The 15838-nt window shown below is 59.0% G+C and overlaps 1 protein-coding gene across 1 annotated transcript; it reads right to left on the bottom strand.

The window, feature by feature from the left end:
- Window positions 1-754: 754 nt before the first annotated feature.
- wg (Wnt family member 1 wingless) lies at window positions 755-12550 on the bottom strand. The gene is made up of 4 exons (XM_033472847.2): window positions 11121-12550; window positions 7805-8067; window positions 2511-2785; window positions 755-2410 (listed from the first exon to the last, which is right to left on the bottom strand). Exons 1-4 carry the CDS (start codon window positions 11285-11287, stop codon window positions 1853-1855), a joined length of 1263 nt encoding a protein of 420 aa, XP_033328738.2. The 5' UTR covers window positions 11288-12550; the 3' UTR covers window positions 755-1852.
- Between the last annotated feature and the right edge of the window lie 3288 nt (window positions 12551-15838).

Here is a 15838-nt window from a genome sequence, read left to right on the forward strand (position 1 = left end):
TGGCACCCGATTCCTTCGAGAGCGCGCACTCGAGGCCGATTCGGAATCGATCGGACGTCGATCGAGCCGCGCCCGGGCCTCGCCTCGAGCGCCGTGCGAGTGGAAATACCGATCGTTAGAACGGGAAGGGAGGAGGAGGAGACCGAGGACGAGGACGAGGCCGAGGACGAGGACGAGGACGCGCAGGGAGCAGAAAGAAAGCGACGACGGTGCCGAGGGGAAAAAAAGGAGCAAAGAGAAACCGGGGGCAGGGGTGGCGGGAGTGTCGGAACCATTAGCGCGGATGCCTGTTCGTATGCGGTCAGAATCCTTTTATCCCGTACAGAGATTCCTGCGGGATTCCTTCGTTCGTTATCATCGCGTGCAGCAGCGCGCGGCCAACGAGAAACGAAACAAGGTAGAAACGTAGGAGGATGGAACACGATGGGAAACGGCCGCGGGGGAGGAAGGCCGCGCGCGGGGAGAGAGAGAGGAGCTCTCGAGATGCGGCACACGGACGGGGCACAAGGGGGGAGAACGAGAGAGGCTGCCCCGCCACGGAGGGAGCAAGAGGAGAGAGTCGAACCAGTCTTCTTCGGGGCACGGGCCTCCCACGATATTCGCCCGGTCGAGGAGTTATGAAGTCGTCCGAGTCCGGAGAACCAGTCGACTATATTTCGCGCGGGGAGAGGGATCGCTGTCTCCGCGGAAAATCCGCAGAGGGGTTCGTTCGGCCCGCCGGTTATAAACACACACAAACACGCTTCTGTCCAACTTTCAACTCGAATGCACCTTTATTCGTTTCTCCAATTTCTCCATCTTACAACGTCTTTCCGTCCCGTATAAATTACAAAAAAAGAACACGATATCGGGAGTCGACTCGACTCGCCTCGCTTCGCCTCGCCTCGGCTCGGCTCGGCTCGTCTCGTCTTGTTGTGCGCTACTTGATCACCGTTTTCTCGGAGGGAAAAATGACGAGGCCTGAACGGGAGGTCTAAAACGCTGGTCTTAACCAGGGGAAGTCTGGGATACAGTCGGCTCCGGGTAGAACAGGGCTGGGAGACGTACAAAAATAATTTATCCGCTCTCTAGCGCGCAGAGCGTCGCGGCTCTTCGTCTCGGGAACGTCGATTATGTACAAAACGAGGCCTTCTAGCGCGATTGTTTCACGAACGCGATCCTAAAAAATATACATATATATTTTTACATTCATATATTTGCGTTTGTATTTATTTATAATTTCGTATTTATATATACATATATACATATATATATACGTATATATAAATAAGATGTATATATATATATTTATTTATTTATTTATTTAGCCGTACTCTATACGTATATACAAGCACGCGATCCTGAGGACCGGAATAAATAACGAGTCTAGTACGCCTTGCGCGCATTCACGTGCAAAAGGGCGTGTGGCACGAGTCCGAAGATCTCGGGATTTCGAAGACCGGAGACATAAAACGTTGGCGTCTCCTCTGATCCGATCGGATCCAGGGAACTCCCGACGCTCCCCGCCGCTTCGATTCTTCAGTACGCGTCCATGGAACGTCGTAATAAATACACGAGAGAACGTCGTCGTCGTCGTCGTCGTGGTTTCCGTCGATCTGTTTGCCGATCAGCAAAAATTACGCGTAATACTGGGAGAGGAGAGCCTCCCCTGTCGGTCGGAAGCTCCGCAGAGTTTCGCGGTAGGATCACCTGGACCACCTTGTCTCGGACAATTGGGCGCGAGGGTTGTTTGTGCGATGGAGACTACGAGGACATCCTTCGCCGGGAAGGATGCAGTCTCTCCGTGGAGCAGGGATAAAGAGGACGACGGGGGACAGGGGGAGGAAGGCGGGGCTCTCGGTGTGGGCGAGCTCTAGTGGCACGTGTGTATCGTCTTCTTGATTCTGCAGAGCTGGCACTTGACCTCGCAACACCAGTGGAAGGTGCAGGCGCACCTCTCGACGACCGTCACCTCCTGGGTCTTGTAGCCTCTGCCGCAGCACATCAGGTCGCAGCCGTCCACGCCTATGCTGGTGTCGTTGCACTGTCTGCCGTGGGTGCCGAGGATCCCCATCTTCGGGTTCTTCTCGCAGAACGGCGGCGACGGCTCCAGATAGACGAGGTCCTTGGGCCCGGGCGGCTTGTGCTCCGGATTGTACGGGTTCAGCTGGAAGTTGTACCTGTGCCGGCGGCCCAATCCGTCCCGATGGCCGTGCACCGAGTTGCTGGCCGAGTTGCTGGCTATCGCGTTCCCGTTGCCCCGCACCCGGTCCGCGTTGCTCACCATCACCCTGGACGCGCCGTCGAAGCGGTCCTTCAGGTTGTCGCCGACCACGCGGAAGTTCGGCAGCCTCATCCAGCAGGTCTTGACGGTGCAGGAGCCGGACATGCCGTGACACTTGCACTCCTGCCTCATCTCCGAGGACACGTGCTGCGGAGGGGAAAACGTAACACCGTCGAGTCTCGCCACCTTTTCCGCTTCGACCGTCGTCCACGAATGGGACGCAAACGTAGATAGACACGCGACTTACCGCTCTGCCGGCTTCGTTGTTGTGCAGATTCATCTTCTCGCGGAGATTACGGCCGCGCTCGCCGGTATCGACGAACTCGCGGGAGAACTTGAAGCCGTAGCCGATGTTGTCCGAGCAGCCGCCCCATTCCCAGTCGCGTGAGCCGGAAGGCGCGCGCGACTGATGGGTGTAGTCGCAGGAACAGGACTGGATGCTGCCCTCGCTGCAGGCCCTGGCGATGCTGTGGGTGACGGCGGCGCTCGTGATCGCGTAGATGAACGCGGTCTCTCTGCAGCCTGCAACAACATCTTTCCCTCTAAATCCTGCGAATCCGGCGGACGCCCTACGCCGCGGCTCGCTACCGGACAAAACTTTCACGGCGGTCGATATCGTGGGAGGCGAGCGAGCGAGCGGTGATCGCAGAGAACGTCTCAATCCTTCGGCGTGGACTACCTGCGAGGGCGCAGGTGTAGAAGGAACCCGCAACGGCGCGAGCAACCGACAAGGAGAAGCGAACGAGAAGAACGAGGAGGAACGGCACGAACGGAGGAGGCAGAGGAGAGAGAGAGGAAGCGCGACCTTAACCCCGAGTGGGCTGACCCGAGAGGCACCTCGACCTTATCTGCATAAGGCGCAGGTGCCTGCCGGCACCTTTGCGACCTGTCGGGAGGCTATCGGAGCCGCGAGGAGGTGGGGCCGTTTCGCAAATTGCCGCGTTTATCGCGCCGCAGATAACGCGCCGGTATCACCGAGTTTGCCGAGGCTCGTCGAACGGTATCGACGCCTAGAGAACACCGTCGATATCCCTCCGTCGACGGTAAAATGACGGCCCAGCCGGGGTCCGAGAAATCGAGCGAAGCTGGAAATGAGATGTCAAACGGTTCGGTGGCCGAGAAAAAGAAAGAGAGATGATCGACCGCGTCCAATTTCGAAGCGGAGATCCTGTATTCGTCACGAGCGTTTTCCGCGCGCCGTTGGCAAGCCTCGGTGGCAAGCTCCTGCGTGCGCGCGCTCGCAGGGAGCCTTCACGGCGAGTAGACGCAAGAAAAGCGGAATGCCCGAAGAAGAAAGGAGAAGAAAAGAGAGGTAAAATAAAGAACCGATTTTCCCTAATCCCCGAGTCGTCCGAGGCGAAGACCGGAGGTTCGTGTCACGGTAGCGACGAGACCCTTCTTCAGGCTCCCGAACGGAGGAGCGCTCGCGTCGGGAATATTTCGGGAACCAAGATTTACGCCGTTCCACCCTGTTACGTTTACCTGTTTCCCAGGAACACAAGACTGCTACATCTGGGTTCCAGATACATGTTATTCCTCATCATCCCTCCGCGCTACCCATGACCGAGAGGATTACACGGTCGGTGGGTGGTTTCCTCGCGAAAACCGAGACCGCCCGTGAGATCGACGAAATCCGTTCTCGCGCACCTGGTGCCGTTGCGCGACTCCGAGAGATAACGATCTTTTCTTCGAAGGCTTTACGATCGAGATAAGCGCCGGGACTATCGTCGAAGCGAAAAATCGTTATCGGCCCATAAAACCGTGAAGGACGAGGAGGAGGCGGAGGAGGAGGAGGGGGAGGAGGAGAGGTAGAGAAGAGGCAGCGCGGCACGATAATCCCGTGGAGATCGGTTGTTTGCACGCGCCCGGTCTTCGACTTTCGGCGCGCGCGATAAACGGTTTGACGTTCGGTTTATCGTGCAAACAGAGAGCGAGCAAGGTGGAGAGACGGCTGGTCACCGTAGGGCAAACAGCCATCGATGGAAATTCCTAGGCCCGAGAGCAGCCACGGTCTCGCGTACCTGTTCGGACGGCGAGAGACGCTCGCCGTTTCTTTCGTGAGGACGAAGAGAGGAAACGGCTCGCGCTCGAGATAAGGCTTTGAGCTTGGCGATCCGGCGATACCTAGCTCTCGAGAAGAGCGAGAGCGCGACTCGTCAGCTTCGAGATCCGGCCGAGCGACATCGCGACGGCGGACGTTTCTGTCCGCTCTGAAATTCCATGCCGATAAGATCGCCGGAAATTATTGCTACCGCGAGGAGGACCGTTCGCCGGGCCCCGAGCCGAAAGCGCCGAGAAACGAGGGAGAATCGCGACCGAAAGAGAGGCCAGCGAAGCAGCGTGGAAATGAGAGAAGCCGAGAGAGAGTGAGAGAGAGAGAGAGAGAGTCGTCGTGCGACCAGCCGCAACATCGATCCACGAAAAACTGCATCGACCAGCTCGTGTCGTTCGAATGCGAGAGCGGGTCTCGTGGTTCGCGCGAGGGGCTAGAGGGGCGCGAAAACGCGACCGCCATATAGGCCAGCCTCTGTGCCGCGGGAACTCGTGCGTTCAGACCGTGGAAGCAAACAAGATGTAAAAATCACGGGGTACCGATGGTCGGAGAGGCCGGCCCATTGGCTCGCGGCTCACGTTTTCGCAAGAAATCGTGGCGTGCCGTCGACACATGTAGCCCATCATAGGCCGCGATTTATGGCGGCGTAACGCCGTCGCAAAAACCACGGACCGGGTCTCCGTATAAGACGCGACCCGCGCCACGCTGCTCCGCTATCGATCCAATTTATTTATTCAATCGCCGATTTACGCGCCTCCGTTGTTAACAACCGAGCGATCCTCCGAACTTTTTGGTAACTTAAACAAAACGAAAAAAAAAAAGAATAGAACAGAACGCTCGTCTTCTCCCGAGCGAATGCGAAATTTCCGCGCGCACCCCGCCGATTATGTTTCCGAGCTTATGGTTCCCGCGGCTCGCGGGTCCGTGAAATCGGCGGAAAACGCGAGCTGCACGGAGGCTCTCTCGCGGGATTCGCAGTTTACCGAGCAATTAGGCTACGGCTCGGGTTCCACGCTCGCGTGGCGCGAGGCGCGCTTCGCAGGCGCCGAGAACCGGGGAAGGAGAGAGAGAGGAGAGGAGAGGAGAGAAGAGAAGAGAAGAGAAGAGAAGAGAAGAGAAGAGCGAGCGAAACCGAGGGTAGAACGCCGATGCGGTAGGTGGCTCTTGGCGGCGAAATGATTACAGGCCGCAAACCTACTCACTACCAGCTATAATATCGAGTACAAACGCCTCCAAAAGTATCCCGGCAACCTCGAAGACTGGACACGCGCGAAACATTCGACTCCTCCTGGCCGTCCTTTATTCGAACGATCTTCCTTCGTGGAATGCCGTCGGTCGGATCTTCCAGATCCAGCGTGATCCAAAGATTGCTCGTAACACGAAAGGAGAGATAGAGAGAGAGAGATAGAGAGAGAGAGAGAGAGACGCGTAATCGTGCGCAACCCCGGGCGTAATCCGGAAACGACCGTTTAGGCCGGCGCGCGACAACCAGTCACCGCGATCCCCCTTCTCGATCTCCAAATACAGATGAGTACGCGCGAGCGTTACGGATCGACGATAGCGATCTGCGTTTCCCCGGCGATCTACTCGCGAGCCTAACCGGGCCCGAGCAGTGCCTCGTTCAGATCTAATCTCGGGGATCGGTTCGATGACAAACGATACGGGGCGCGCAGAGAAGGAGAGAGAGAGAACAAACCGGGGACAAACGAAGAAACCGGTCCCCTCCATTCGGCGAGGGAATCGTAACGGGTGAAAGGTCGAGGCCTCGTTCGGCCCGGCCGGACGAAACGATGAATCCGTTTACGACTCAATTTTCACCGGTACGACAAAGACTCTCTCTCTCTCTTTCTCTCTCTCGAGGGTGTCTCTCGACGTTGTTTGCAAATGCGACACGACGGAGACGCAGGGGGAAGGGGTGCGGGGCTCGGCTAATAAGGCCACCGAAACGGTGACGTCCGCGCATCTGGCGACTATTAGGTAGACGTTTTCACGGTCTGTTCGCCGATCCCCCGTTTTTCGTCGCGTTTACAGGGAAAACTATTAGGTTGTGACGAACGGAGGGGTGGCGCGCGAAGATCAACCCCCCTCGGCGGATGGCGTGACGTCGCGAAAGGGTTGCGCACTCTCCGGCGCGATCTCTCTGCTATTTTGTAACCCGTGCCTCTTTTTTTTCGGTTTTACCAGCGCGATAAGTGGCCATATGGGGACACTGGATGCGATGGGGTGGGAGAGCAACGGGTCGAGCGAAAAAGCTCGGCTTACAATCGCCTCGACGAGATCTAAAAGAGCCGCAGGGGAGCCAGAACTGGTACAAGAAGGTCCATTATCAGGTTGCAAAACATACATCTGGTCGGTGGAGGGCACGTGCCCGGGGTCTTCGGTGCAAGGGCACGCCCCTTTCGACCCCCTCGCGTCCTCCTCGGCGCGGTGGCACCGTGATCCTCGCATCCCCGTGTCCCCTCGTCAACCCTTCGAGAACCGAGAGAACCGTCGCCCGACGACGCGCCCGGTTTCTCTCGTCTTGGTCGTTCGAAAAATCGCGGTTGCTGCTCCGCGGCGCGGCCGATCCGTGCCTCGCGAAATTATCGCGTACGACTAACTAACCGTAATCCGGTTACCGGTACTCTAATTATGCGGCCAAAGGGTTAGTTTTCTACGGTGCTTCACCGATCGATCGGCTAACGATATTACCGCGTTGAAACTCGAGCGCGATGGGCCGCAGGTACGAGCCCGCTCGCCGATATCGTCACGATTATCGATCACGTACTGCCGGTGATCGAAAGAGACAACGACCCTCTTTGATGCGTCGCGTCGCGTCGCGTCGTTGTACGCGACGGCACGCTGTCCAGGCATTCGCACGATATCACCGTCGACGGATTTGTCGGATGCAATTTAGGGGATCGCGGGACCATCCTTCTCCTCTCGTCACACCTTTCTCTTATTCTTCCTTCGCGTTCTCCACCTCCGCTCTCCGTCTCCTCCTCCACCATCTTCGCCGTCTCATTCGGCTCTCTCTCCCTCTCTCTCTCTCTCTCTCTCTCTGCTCGTCTCCGTTTCCACCGAAACTCGTCTCCTGTAAATCTCTATCGAGGATACCGGTTGTGTCGGACAATGGCTCGTTTTTTGGCCGCGAAACGAGTCCGCCTCGCGGTCCTTTTATTTCTCCGCGCGTATCGTACGCAGCGTACAGTCGGAATCATTCGGATGGTCGCGACGCGAGAGAAAAAAGGGACATGCAACGATTCCGAGAGCAACGCGCGATCGCAAGAAATCGTACGCTTTCCCCGTTCCGAGTTCCAATTAGCGGTGTGTGTGGCGCGATCGCGTAATTCTACGAACGATGATTGAATTCGATCCGCGCAGCGCCGTGCCGCGCCGCGCCGCGCTAGCCGGCGAAGATCGGCGGCGGAAAAGAGGGCCGACCGCTGGCGGAATAGAAAGGAAAATTCTGCGCGCGCGCGCGCTCGTGTGTGTGCGTGTGTGCTCACCTCTGTCGACGATCTTGCCGAACAGATTTTTCCCACGGAGGAAATTCTTGGTGGAGCAGTTCCATCGGCGGTTGCGAAATTGGTGCTGGCACTCCGCGATCGCCTGGTTCGCGCCCCTGGCCACCGCCATCAGCACCCCTGGATTCTCCCTGGCCAGTCGCCTCTGCTTTCTCCTCAAGGTCGCGTACACCGTGGGATCCATGTGCAGGGACGCCGGCGACATCGGCAAGAAATTGTTCGGCTCTCCCGCCTTGGCGATTCCCCTGAACAGAAACAAACGAACGAGGTTAGCCATTTTTTCCGCGGAGATTCGAAGCGTCTCGCGCGCAGATTTTGGTCGCGTATCGGCCGGTTCCGAACCGGCGGACGATGGACGACGGACGATGGGGAGAGGAAGGAGGGTGGCTGGCTGGTCCAGGAAGGGATCCCTTTCGGAGCGATCGCGCGATCGGTATGTCTCGAGCGTTCGTTCGTCGCTAATTTCGTTGGCGCGTAAAAACGACACTCCTCGGACACTCGAGGAGACGAGCGGACGGAGCAGATACGACGCCGAGGAGAAAGAGAGCCCCGGGGAAAGAAAAGGGAATCGACGGCGACGCTCGGGAAGGGAGGAGGACCGGCAGGAGGAGCGCGGTGAAGGATTAGTTCGAAAGACGAAACTGGTTCAACAGTTTCGGTCAACGGTAGCCTGGGTGTATATATAAATCAAGCTGCCGCGCGAGTCGAGTCCGGCCTGCGAAAGAATTCGCGTCTCGATCGATCGAGCGTCGCGCAGAAAAACGCTTAAGAGAGTTCTGCTCGCGTCGTCCCCTCGTGGGAAGAACGTGCAAACTTTCGAGAAAAGGTGTATCGCCTCGTTCCACCGGCCACCTGAAATCCCCGCGACCCTTGACCCGCGGCGACACCGCTATTTACCATTGCCGTTGTTTACGAGCGTCTTTAAACGGCGGATCGCGCGCGACTCACGCTCGCCCGCTCTCGAGAGCCGAGCCTTCGGGAAAACAGAAAACGTTTAATTATTTTTCCTGGCTTCCGTTCCCGAGGTACCGCGCCGCTCAAAAGTTTCCTCGGCGCTCTATTATAGATACGGGACCGACCTGTGCGCCCGCCGTCCGCGGTGACCGAACTTTCGAGAGAAAAAAGCGGTTTATAGGCCATAAAGTGTCTACGATTTTTGGAGGGTAGTGTAGCAGACACGCGCGGGATCGGATCACTCGTCGCCGTCCATAATAAACAGCTAATCGGCGTCGCCGCCGCTCCGTCGGCGCTCCGTTGTCAACGACTTTCTTGACGGCTAGCAGACTGGCAAGCAGGCGGACAGACAGACAGACGGATAGACAGACAGACAAACGAACGGACAGACGAGAACCCGAACGGGATACGCCGCCGCGAAAAGTCTGCTTCTCGTTGACACTATCGGTGCCTCTCGTCTAAATAAACCGAATCGCTATAGCACGCGCGCGACCCTCCTTAAACTCTTGAACGAAGTGTCAAGCCGAGTACGAACGAAGCGAAACGACTTACGATCTTCTCCGAAATTCGCGAACGTGCTGTCGCGATCGCTCGGCAGACTGCACGCGTCGATCCGTGCAGCGTCGACGCCGTTCTTCCCCGTCGTCGCTTCGTTTTCGTTCTCGACGATGCGCTCGATAAGCGATGCCCATAAACAAGAAACCGCCGAGAGAGCCGGACCGGTTGGAACGTACCTATTGCTTGTATAATTCGCGTCGAGCAGAAAAGCTCGCGGACCCCGTCTCGATTCCGTTCCCGTCCCGTCGACCACCCCCCGTCCTCCACTTTCGTGGCCCGTCCACGTGTTTCCTGCCAGCCGAAATAATTTATCGAGTCGAGAGGGCTGATAACGACCCGCGGCCACGCGACAAAAATCCGCACGAAATTCCGCGCGATCGTTCGCTCCGAATCGACTCGGAATCGATCGAAGCCCGCGGGTGCAGACTTCGATCGCCGAGTCCGCTCCGCGACGCCTTCAACCTGCTCCGACGTGTCACGAGTCCGAACGGAATCGTTCGATGTCTTTTTCAATCGGTCGACCGACTTGCTCTGCTCGTCCCGGCGCGACCCGTACCCGTACCTACGTCTATCCCACGTTTCCGTTCGCGAACGAGCGCGATAAATCCTGGTCGATCGCGGCTACCGGTTTTTACCGTGGCCGCGTCGCTATTCGAAATTCGCCGATAGGAAAATGCCAGGTCGGAACGCTGGGGCCGGCGGCACCGGTAGGCGTCACGATTGTCAAAATATTGTACGGACGTCTTTTTATATCGGAGGGGAACGAAAGTCGTCGACACGCTCGAGGAGCGACGCGGTTTCGAGCAACGAGCGGATCGGACAGCGGATCGACGAATCGGCTCCTCGCCGGAGTTCCGTTTTCCATCGCCGCGATCGACGTTTGTATCGGGTCGCGCGACACGGGGCCACCCAGAATCGGCGCCGCTTTTCTTCGACAGGAATCGATTAGCGATTCCTCCCGTTGCCGCGGAACGGTATCGCGTCGATCCGCGTCTATTTTGGGAGCCGCGACCGGCGTCGTGTCCGGCCGGCGTAAATCCACCGAAAAGTCGATCCGATCCGCCTTTCGCCGATGGTTTCGCCGCGATAAATTACTCCCGACTGCGAAATCCAGGTGGCTGGTTGTCCCGGCGTGCGCGCGTCCACGCGAATTTACCGACGTATTAGATTAATTAATTCGTAGGCAATAATTACCTGCGCGCGTGGCCGCGTCTTAAATCAACTCTCGCGCGGCGGCCGGGGAAAAGCGGCCGGGCAGCGCGCGCGGCCTGGCTGATTTATCGCCGGCAGTTTATCGTTATGTGGATATTTCCGTGACTATCTCTTTCGGTTGTAAACGCGCCCGTTGGGTCCAGCCCGTCTAGCCGGCGCGAGACAGCCCGCGCAAGCATATACATGCTCGGCCTGTACGTGCTCTCCGATCGCGTACACCGCCGCGCATTATTTATTACCCGGCTAATGAAGTTAGCCATTATCTAACGTCCATCGAACGTTTTCTTGTTCCTACGAGAAATCGTTCGGCCGATCGGGACTTATGCACGTGCCGCGCGACTTATGATTAATGGAGTAATAAGAAGGCGCGCGGGGCGGTCGCCCGGTCCCTGTTAGCTGCCACCGGTACCCCCGGCGAAAGATTCGGGGGGACAGGTGTTAACGCGCGGCGCGATTAAACTCCGAAAGGTTGATTCGATCCCGAGGGAACGGGTCGCGCGAATCCGAACGACGCGGGCGTCCCCGCGGGTAATTCAACGGTGGGACACAAACGGACGGATCGACGTCGACTTACCACCACATGGAGCCCCGTCCGCGGTTCTTGTTCCTGGTGATCTCGGCGATGCAGGCGTGGATCGTCACCGCGAGGGCGCCGATGATCACCCAGAGCCTCATCTTCCGGCTGGCTGGTGACGTGTCCGTGGTCGCGATCGGTCTCGTTCGAACTCGGCGAAACACCATGCACCAAGTCGTCTCACTCACCGAATTAGGAACATCACAGGTTACTCTTCCCGGCGGCCGGAGAACGCGCACATAACAAGGCGGTCGTCGGTTGGTCGCGTCCGGCCGGCTCGGCGATAGGCTTGTCCGGGACTACCGTTCGAGGACGAGTTTCGTGTTTGCGTTCGTCGAGGCACAGAGAGCGGATCACCGGTGGACGGGCGAGAGCGGGTCGCGTCGCGCGGGTGCTTTTAAATCATCGGCGAGGACAGTCGCGCGTGGCCATTGCCCGGGGAATCCCGGCGAGTAAGAAACGAGCGTGCGGTGCGGTGGCCCCCTCGTCCACGATCCACGAGTAGTAGTAGTAGTAGTCGAGTAGAGTCGAGAGCAGTCAGCTGTCAAAGCAGGAGAGTTCGGCCGCAAGAACCGTAATGCCGACAGTCCGACAGTTGAGTGACTGTAGTTGGTTGCGGGCGATGTCGAGAGCCTCACGGAAACTCACCCCCCGAAGGGCTTTTTTCGAGGGGTGGGTGTCACCCTTGCCGAGTTCTCGCCGAATCAGAGGTGGTGGGAGAGGCACGGTACAGCCGCCGCCGCCGCCGCCAGGATACCTGGCAACCCTCCTCGAAGCTTTCTGTCGGTTCTGCCGGCCCGGATAATAATGGAGTTGTATCGAGCCCTGAAATCGGCGGTCGCTGCCGTCTCTCCCGTGTTCCGAGTCCCGAGTCCCGAGATCCCGAGCAAACGGTTCGGCCCGTTCCGTTGTTTCGCCCGCTTCCCGAGCAGCGACACGACCCGATCGGCAACGGCAACGGCAACGGCGACGGCGATAGGAGCAGCAGCAGCCGTTGCGCCTATCGCTCCTCGTACACCCGAGGTCGAGATAGCCGACGAGAGAAGAGCTGCGTGCTGCGCACGGGCGCGCGCGCGCGATCGATCGACCGATCGAACGATCGAACGAACGGACGAACAACCGGCGGAACGAGCGAACGAACGTCGACCCGCGAGAAGAACGCGCGCCAAGGGGAGTCAAAGAGTCTTGGTCGTTTCCTTTTCTTTCGTCCGCGACTCGGGGGGTACGGCACCGCGATTCGAGAACCAATACCCTTCGACGGACAAGTATAGGCCTCGGTTAGCGACTGCACGCGCTCGTCCGCGGAAGAGCCGATCTCTCTTCAGAGAGAGAGACCGAAACCTTCTCCCCTCTCCACCCCACGAAGTCCTCCGCTCCTTGCGTCTCGCTTACACCGTCACCGTCGCCGCCACCGCCTCCACCTGCCTCCCTCCTCGGCCCCCCTCCTCCTCGCCTCCCTCCTGGCCTACCTCCTCGCCTCTCTGCTCGCTTCCCTCCGACCGGTCCCGCCGCCGTTCTCTGTTCCTCTTCCCTGATCCTGTCCGAGGTTGTTGTGTCTCCACACCTCCTCTCGCCGTTCCCTTTTCCTCGCCTTTTCCCTTTTCTCGCCGAGTTGTTCCCTCTTCCCTCGGCCGTCCGTTCCTCTTTTCCTTCGCCTCCGTTCCAAGGTGCGCTTCCTCTCTGCGGCTTCCAGGGAGATCTCGCACCGACTCCCCCAAGATCGATCGGATCTCGCTCCGCCTCTCGTCGTCCAGCCTCTACCCTTCTTCCGTCGCCCGTTCTCTCCGGTCGGCTCTCTTCTTTCCTACGCGGCCCGAGAAGTCTCTCTCCACCTCCTCCTCCTCCTCCTCCTTCCTGCCTCCGTCGCCCGCCGTCGCAGCCGCCGCCACCGCCGCCTCCGTGCCCGTTCGCGTCACGATTCCGTTCTCCTTGCTCTTGTGCGAGAGATGCGCGCGAGACGCGATTTCTTTCCGCGTCGTTCTACGCGAGCCAGCGAGCCGGCCGAAATAGCCCCGGGGAGGATGTCCCTGGCATCGCGTATCGAGCATACAGATCGGTGAACAAGGGCCCGCCGCGTCTCGGAAGGGCACGCCACGCGCTGGACCCGGGGGGAAACAGTATCTGGCAGGTTCTGACAGACGTCTCCTCCGCGGTTCTCTCTGGTTCTCGCAGACGAGCACGTGGCTTTCAAGGGGAAATAGCGGGCGGTCCTTATCAAGGCCACGCCTGTCGGCCTCCCCACCATGCTCCCCGTGGTCATCGCGCAAGGAACTTTCGTCGTAGCTCTCCCACTCTCTGAAAAACATCCCGGATGTTTCCCTCTCGCTCTTTCCTTTTCTCGCTTCTCTTCCCGCCCCTCGCGGCCTCTCTCGTCTCCCTAGGTCTTTCTCTTTCCCTTTGTCTCTCTCTCTCTTCTCTCTCTTCTCTCTCTTTCTCTCTCGCGCATACAGACGCAAACGCGCGCGCGCGCACACCTCTCTCTCCCCTAACCGTGAATTCTCGCTCGGCTGCCCTCTGTCGCTGTTCGCAGCCTCTGGCCCACTCTGTCCATCCTTCTCCTCTCTCCTCTTTTTTCCATTCATCCGCCGAGACACTCCTTCCTCGTTCCTCTTTGCTGGTTTCGGTATGCTCCGCGTAGTCCGTCTCGTTCGATCCGTTTCCCCTGCGAGACGCGTCGCGCCGCGTCGCGTCGCCGGCAGCCACCCTTTCTCCGACGTCGACGTCGAGGGTCGTCGAGGGACGTCGCCGCGTCCCGGAGAATGCATGAATCGAAAGGCGGATGGCGCACATGCGTGCGTGCACTCTGTGTGTCACTGTGTGGGAACCGTGGAGGCTCGGAATGCAGCGGAGAAGCAGCGTAGCCATGGAACCGCACCGCAGCTTCCGATCCGCCGCGGCTCGGAAGCACTCGGCTTCTCCTCCCTCCGGCTTTTTCCCCGGCTGACATCTTGTCGTCCGCGGCGATCCCCTTTTCTCTCGCGGCCCGGCAGAACGTACGAACGTGGAAATCGCGGTTCCATCCCCTTTGATCCGGCCACTCGAGCACGGAATCCGCCGTTCGCGGTGTCGCGCGGCGACGCAAAATGGCGAACACGGTCGGTGCGCCGTGGCGTTGGTACGCGGAATCGCCGGCGAAAGAAAAATGTCGATCCGGCCGCGGAAAGGTCGGGCAAAGGTTTAGGTGGCAGACGACGACGACGACGACGAACGACGGCCGAGAAAGCGCAATTTACGAGCGGCGCGCAAAAAGCCCGGCGAATGAGACGGATATTCGGGAACGAGGTCAGGGCAGCTGCGAGTTCCCGGCGAAGACTTACGGAGATTGATCGGCGTAAATCGCCGCGTCTCGTGCGATTACGTTTTTGTCGGCGCGTGCCCGTTCGCTCTCTCGGAGCCGTCCGGATCGCGGACCACGCTGGAAACTCGAGCAGGGAAAGGAGCCGGGGCCCCGGGTTTGTCTGCTCGCCGGCAAAATCCCAGGCAATTATGTGTTCGGAATGCTCGTGCCGTGCTTTGCGGGGCCTTCTTTCGCCGGTGTGGTTCTTTCGTCGGCCGGCGAGCCCTTTCGAGACACGCTGAAAATTGATCGGCGAAGGGACGCGCGGGGATCGATCGAAAAACCGCCTCGTTCCGCGAATCCTCGTTTTCCGTCGCGGTTTTCCATCGGCGCGGTCCCGAGGCAGCTTCGAACGCTGCGCGCGCGCGCGCTCGCGCATGTAATCGCACGCACCGGCTGCGAAGCTGAGCTTCGTTACGGCCCCTAATACATAGTCCGATATAATGATCGAGCGTGGTCCGGGCCGGGTCCAATTCGCTGATAGGTTCCTTCACGGTTTTCTATCGGCGCGTCGAAAAAAATGGCGGCCGCGTACGAGTCACGGCCGAATAAGTCGTTAGCCGGCACGATCGCCGTAAGCGAGGCGGTGGTTTCGCGTGACGGACAAGTTCGTCGATTGCTCGCGCTCGAGTCGACGCTTTACGGTAATGACTTAATGCCGGTGCTCTCGCGGCCGAGGCGTTGCTCGGCCACGTATTCCTCCGGTCCGGGCAAAAACAAACGGTCGTCTTTTCGTTCTTTCGTTGCTCCGTGCTCGCTCCGATACGACGAAAATAAGCGGCGGCCGATCGGTGCACGGGGAACCGCGCCGCATTAAAAATAAGCGCAGCCGTTCCGTTATCACCGGCCGTGGATCTGGCGCGTGGCTCCGCGAGCAGACACCCTTTCGGACGAGTACGGACGGCACGCTGGATCGAAACGGTTATCGGTCGCGCCGGTTTTATCTATCACCGATTTAGAAGCAACGAGAGACACCGCGCGGAAAAACCGTGGCCAGAAGAGCCACCCGGTTTTCCCGAGTGGCTTTCGTTCGCGAGTAACGGGAGCTTTCGGTCGAACAAAAAGATCGGAGGAGACGCGATCGAACACGGTGGCCCCCGGTGCGGTGTCGGGGCGAGAAGGTGGGCCGGCGGACAGAAGAAGATGGTGGAACAGAGCCGTGGCAAGATGAGGCGAGGCGGTTGGAGGGAGGCGAGGCCAGGCGAGAGCGAGATAGCTCGTAAATCTAAAGGCCGTGTTCGGAAGGAAGGAGGCTGAATAGGTGTAAATGAAGTTGCGGCCTGTGGCCCGCCGCAAACTCGACCGGACCACCCCGCATATTTTGTCTCCCGTGCGTGCTCGGTCCCGAGGATTCGGGCCCCGCACAGCCGATCGCCGATGC

Source organism: Megalopta genalis, chromosome 7 (assembly GCF_051020955.1).
Source record: "Megalopta genalis isolate 19385.01 chromosome 7, iyMegGena1_principal, whole genome shotgun sequence".
NCBI classification, from domain to species: Eukaryota; Metazoa; Arthropoda; class Insecta; order Hymenoptera; family Halictidae; genus Megalopta; species Megalopta genalis.